The sequence below is a fragment of the Aquila chrysaetos genome, chromosome 25 (assembly GCF_900496995.4).
Source record: "Aquila chrysaetos chrysaetos chromosome 25, bAquChr1.4, whole genome shotgun sequence".
NCBI classification, from domain to species: domain Eukaryota; kingdom Metazoa; phylum Chordata; class Aves; order Accipitriformes; family Accipitridae; genus Aquila; species Aquila chrysaetos.
The window spans coordinates 16,439,945-16,446,041 of record NC_044028.1 but is presented as its reverse complement, the minus strand read 5'-3'; the positions used below and the strand labels follow the sequence as shown (position 1 = coordinate 16,446,041).

At 48.8% G+C, this 6,097-nt stretch overlaps 1 protein-coding gene across 3 annotated transcripts in view; it reads right to left on the bottom strand.

The window, feature by feature from the left end:
- Nucleotides 1–2,983: 2,983 nt before the first annotated feature.
- Nucleotides 2,984–6,097, bottom strand: part of GSG1L (GSG1 like) — a 60,110-nt gene continuing 56,996 nt past the window's right edge. For all 3 annotated transcript variants that reach the window (XM_030002519.1, XM_030002520.1, XM_030002518.1), the window contains 2 exons: nucleotides 4,333–4,938; nucleotides 2,984–3,820 (listed from right to left, as the gene is read on the bottom strand). In XM_030002519.1, the coding sequence (XP_029858379.1) occupies nucleotides 3,394–3,820; nucleotides 4,333–4,938 (1,033 nt within the window). In that variant the 3' untranslated portion in view covers nucleotides 2,984–3,393. The remainder of the gene's footprint in view (nucleotides 3,821–4,332; nucleotides 4,939–6,097) is intronic.

Genomic DNA, 6,097 nt, shown 5'->3' with positions numbered 1-6,097 from the left:
AACTGTCAGAATAATGGGACTGTGTAATTGCCTTTCTGTCTGAATACCAGGCAGCAAGACCTAAAGTCTTGAGGCAAAGCATGCTTGTAACAGGACACATTTCTGGCAAGCGCAGGATGCTGAAAGTGAAAGCAAAAAAACCCGCTTTCATGCCCGTTTATTTAAGATACTGCTGTCTTACTTCTGTTATGCTGACTCAGTTTTGTTGCCCTCCAAGGAGAAGGGCTCTTTCTGCAGGTGTAGGCGGTCAGCCCTCACCCTCCTGTTGTGTTAGGAGTGGGTGACTATAGAAAAAATAGGCTGGATGCAGCAAAGCTCTTCAGAATTGTGGGAAGACAGCTGTGTTTCTCTCCCCCAGCAAACCTAGGTAAGCAAAGAAAGCAAGGAAAGCTAAGGCTTGTAAAAGGATGAAAAGACTTGCTAATGCACAGGAATACAAACAGCAGGAAGGGCTCAGGAAAATGAGTAGAAAATTAGTGGGTTTTTCTCCCTGTAGAAAAATCAGGGAAGGTGGCTCAAGTACTGGAGACGGTCACAAAAGTGCAGATAATGTAGTAACCTAGGAACAAACCATCTTCGCAGAGGCAGAACTGCCTTCAAGGTACAAATGCAGCAGAGGAAAAGAAGGAAGCAAGGAGGCTGTAAAGGACAAATGCAGTGGGTATGCCCTATTGCTTTTTTCACAGGTTCCCTGCAGCTGATCACTTGGACTGCTGCGGCAGGTAAGGCACTGGGGACAGACTCTAGGGCTCAGAAGTTCCAGATACCTAATAATAATGTATGGAAGGTCTGGCAAGTCTGGCCAACTCTAGCTGGATGCAAATAGCCTGGAAGCTCCGCTGGAATAGCTAAAAGCCGTGACTATCAGGGTAAAAGATCTAATGCACATCTCTCAAATGGGCAGAAGTGATTCATACCATAACTGAATGAGAAGAAGGAGGACACTGAAACCTGAAAGGGACCCAGAACTGACAATATCGAACAGAACCAGCCTTGATGATGCAAGGCTAATAAAAATAATTCATAGACCTGTGCTGGACCTTGTTACTAGTAAGCATGAGGACAACGTGGCTAAAAGAGATAATCGGAGCATATTGCCTGGCCTCATGAACATGAGATGCCACAAAGCCTGTTCTTATGGGAACAACTGAATTAAGATTTTACGGGCAGAGAGGGCAGGCAATATAACATATCAAGATTGATATTGCTAATACCTACATTGCATTTTCCTAAATTCTGTGTCCACTGGAGATTATGGAAAGCTCTGAAGAGAGAGATCTGAGGGAGTCAGTGGTCTGGTCTGTCATAGAAAAGCCAGTCTGGAGCAGTGCCTACGTGAGTTCTGTGAGAGGAGGGCCAGCCTATTCCCACCAGTCTGAACCAAAGGGACACATCGCCCTCCAAAAAAGAGCCGTGAAAGCAGAACATAAATGCTTGCAGGAGGGGCATGCGTGTGTGAGACACAAACTTCCCCTCCCTCCATGGTGCACGGAGCCTTCCAGACGATTTGTCATAATCCGCCGCAGTGCTCGCCGGGGTGTGTGATTTGCTCGGAGGGGACACTGCCTCTCCAGCAGCTCCATCCGTCCTACGCTCGCCTCCGTGCCCACCTGCGAAGGGAGCTGTCTGTGTGTGGGGACGCATCCTTTTCCCAGGCCCTTGCTTTGGTGCTGTGGCCGCCCCGAGGGCACGCGCTGTGCACAACCCTGTGTATTGCCGTAGCTGCCTGGTGATTTGCCAGATGTGGCTGTAGATCTTGGCTGTAGTGTGGTACAGGGAGGCTACGTGGGCAAAGTGCCGTGCCTGTGTCTGCACATCGGCTTGTAAGTAAAATCAATTGCTAATAACAAGGAGCTTAAAGAAATGTATTTGTAAGCCCAGCAGAGAACAGTATAGATAGATCATGCTGAAAGGCAGGTAGGATCTCTCACACAAATGTCAGAATATCCTTGTGCAGAAGAGCCCAGAAGGTACGCAGCGTGTCCTTGGAGCATACTTCCCCCTCCCATCTCCGAAGATGGCTGGAGCTGCGGAGGAATGATCTGCTTTTATTTTTTTTTTTTTAATTGTTTTTATTCATCTCCTCCCTGTTGTTTTTGGAATAAGCTTAAGAAGTGGATTATATCCCAGCAGAGGGAAAGGCAGACTGAACTCACAGGTTACCCTTTGCTCATCTTGCCATCCTCAGTGGCCGGGCAGGGAGCAGCAGCGGTGTGCGGGACAGACATGTTCTGGGGTTTGACGTATTTGTCACCTTGAGACCAGGGAAGTGACTGTTTCCAAGAAGCGTCAATGACTCTCTGAGAGGGGGTGCGTGAACCAGGAGGGGAGGGAAGCGGTATATTCCAGCGGTACTGAGCAAAACGGCACAAGGACATCCCTCCACCCCTCCGCCTTCACCAGATCATTACAAAGCGGGCTGCAAGGCCAGCCCCGTCAGCAGAACCCAATGGACAAACTGCTGCTCATCCGCTGCACGTTGCCGGGTCCCAGACGGGGAGGAAGGGGCCCCGGGGCCATTTTCCAGTGTGTCCTCCCTGACCAGCAGCCCCCCCTTCCCTTGGGGCAGGCCCCACGGCAGCGGTCGCCTCGTGAGGCCTTTGCAAGGGGCCAGCCCGTCAGCGGCGCCGCCGCGGGAAGGCAGAGCACGGCTGATCGCGCGCGCGCGAGCTGGTCTGTCAGCTCAGCCATCGGAGGCCGGGAGAGGTGGAGGTCACAGACCTCGATCCGTTTCACTGGTGCCTTGGTGGTTTCAGGGCACGTTGCGCACCCTTGCGCCCTGGCCCCCAGTTACCCGGAATGGAGACCTGCCTGGGTGCGCTGCAGCTGCTGGTGTTCTGCCCGAGCAGCCCAGGGTACGGATGGGCAGAGGAGGGTGGTTTGCTGCCTGGGTCTCATCCCAGTGTGTGTTCGTTATCATTGTTGATTGATGTGCAAAGCGTTTTGAGGGAAAAAAAAAAAAAAAAGAAAAGAACAGGCACAATTTTCTAACAAGTAATGTCATTTAATGAATGAAATACTCTAGAAAATAGAAACTACTCAGATGCTGGTTGGTTGGTCTGTTTGGGGCTGGGAAAAGGCCCTTGCTTGGACATACAATGCCTTCTCTGGATTCTTTTGTCAGCATTTGTAGTTGCTGGAAACAAAGAAATGTCCATATATTGAAAGAGACATTAAAGGGGCAATTTTTTTCTAAAATGTGGGAAGTATGCAGAATGCCTTCCCACCCTGTCTCACTGGGCAAGTGGCATGAAGGGCTCAGAGCTCACCAAAATCTTTACAGATGATTCACACCTAAAAGGGATAGACTCAACCAACGGTACGTACCACAGTTCAGCCCTCTAAAATCATCGGAGACTTCTCACTTTGCAGAACACCTTGTGGGCTCTGGTGTTATTGCACTTCTTTCTGGTTGCTTTTCTGCACGTGTTGTGTCTCTTCCCTCAAGGTCTGGCTGCTAATTCCAGGGAATATGCTTTTCAGAATGTCACAGTACACCGTGTACAGCTCTGGGTCTATTTTGGGCTTGGGCAGAGATCGGGAGTTGCAGGCCTGTTCAGTGACTGAGTGCTGTAGCAAGTAGACATCGCTGAAGAGCGCGGTTAGGATCTTGTGTGCAGCCTTGTAAGGGTCGTCTTCAAACTGCACCATTGCCTTGAGCTCCGTCAGGGTATAGCCGTTGTAACGCTTGCTGTCTTCGGCCAAGGGCTGCACAGTCTCACCAATGTGTCTCACTTTCCACTTCAGGCATTTCAGTTCTTCTTTTACATCCTCTAGTTCTTTCTCCATGGCTTGGAATTCTTTCGCAGTTACAAATATCCTGCCAAGGAAAGAAGTGGCAGACACAGTGTGGAGTTCAGAGGCTCAGAGGAGTGAAATCAACCCAGCTTGCCTGGGGTCGGACCACGGAGCCTGAGGTTTGAGAAGGGAGATACTAGCCGTGTCACTGAATACCATCCCCAGCTCTTAGCTGTCAGGCTTCATCCTAACAGCAGAGTTTCCCTCTGCTAGTATAGGGAGAGATGTGCTTTCTCATTTGGAAGGAAATGCGGCACTTGAAAACTGTGCTCTGTTGGAGGAGCTGAGGTTGACAACCTGGCCCAGGGATGGTCTGTAATCAGGTCTGGAGAGCTAAATGAATGTATGGAAAATATGGTATTTTGCTTCTTGGATAATACGTTTAGTGGGAGCACAGGGTAGTTACTGGAAAACACACTGGGAATACCTAAATCACAAAAAATATTTAAATTTTTTTTATCAGGGGCTCTTAATGACCCTATACCAAGTTGAGTCATTTGAGGACTTAAACATATGTATGGTCCAGATACGTACCTTTCATGATCAGGATCTTCCAGATCTGATTCAAAACCCTTTCCTGTATTCTTTAATCCAGTTTTAGAATAGCCAGGAGACTGGGAACTATCTTCAGGAGTCATTGTTGCTGGAGGCCTTGTGCTTTTCCTGGTTGGGGTAAGTGTGTGATCTGATGCTGAAGCTTGTATGTTTTGTGCTGTGTGAGGACAAAAGGTGTAGAAGGAAGTTGCATTGATCCCTGGACTGACCGGAGAGGAGTCAGAGTATTGCTGTGGCTTGGCTGAGCTGGGTCTTAGACTGAGCCTGGGGCTGGCTGGGCAAGATGCTGGAATAGTCCTTGCTCCGAGTGGGCTGGAACACGATATTGCTAAATTTTTATCTCTTTGCTCAAATGGTTGAGGGTTTGGTGATTCTCCCGGGGCCAATCTAGTGATGGAGGCGATGTCCAGCAGGGTTTGATCCTGAACCATGGAGATCTGGCTGGTTGGTTCTGATGAAAGTGAAGAGCTGCTTGATGTGTCACTGGAAGAGCTTGACGTAGCGAATGGGGGTATTTTCTGAGCATTATGGTCACTCCTGTTCCTCTGCGTGCTAGTGACATTTAGAGCTGGGTGTTGTGAAGCCCTAAAGAAAGACAAACACACTTTTTCCTCTGGACTGGGCTAAAGGCTTATAAGACAGTTTTAGGCCTTATTCTGGGACCATTTTAAGCCTGTTTCCCGTAACTGTATTTCCCCATAGGCTGATTTGCTTCTCATGTCTGTATAAAACCCTCTGCTTCTCATGACCAAGAACAAGTGTTTGAGAATAAGGCACATAAATTCAGCACCTGGTTCCTCCCTGGTGCTAAGTAAGCATTCGTCAGCTATCATCAGTGTGATGACCACTGGCGTGTCAGTGTTCTCCTTCCCAAAAGTCAAACGCCTCTGCGAGAACCAAGGATTTGCTGCTGGGGAAGGACAGGAAGGGAAGAAAGCTACTGACGTACTGACTGTGACAAATTCCAGTCAGAACACAAAAGGATAAAGCCTGGCTTGCAGGTTGCCACAGGACCTGCCCTTGATCATCCCTGCAAAGTGTGAAGACCTGCCTTCACCCTGGAGCCCCACACATTAGTCTCCTGGTAGCTCTGCACGGTTACCCAGTGAATTAGGGGATAAATAAACAGGCAAGATAAAACCAGACGGGCAGCACAGAATGACATCGTTGTTCCCGTGGTGGTATTATAGGACATTTCTTTTATACAGCACGGTGTGTTAAGGACTTTTCTTCCCCCCCCCCCAAGCTATAGACTGTGTACGGGGCTGACCAGCTATTTTAGGTGGCTGGAAATGCCAGCTGCAGGGGATACCAGACTACCCCTCCCAAATATTGTCTCCTGTACTTTTCTGCTGGCTGCTGCCGGGCAGGAGAGATCCCAATGCTTTTTATGGCTAAATTTTGCTTAGTTTGGCGAGACTGATGGCAAGAGAGGAAGATGTACCCCTGTAGACTGGAATTGTCCTGATGGGCAGCGGATGCAGTTAGAAACGCCTTGACCTTGAAGGGGAGCAGAAACATATGCACTGTGCAGATCATGATTCAGGATTTCTAACAGCCAAAGGACATGACAAACTTTTGTAGCAATACCAGTGACCAACTGAGTATTCTTGTGCATCTGGTATATTCATATTCCTCTTGTGGTGGAAGACAGCAGAAAATCCTGGTCTGGATGGGTTATATGAGTTCTAGTGCATGAAGTCCTGGCCTGTTACTACCAGTGGCTTGAATTAGCTACATATTC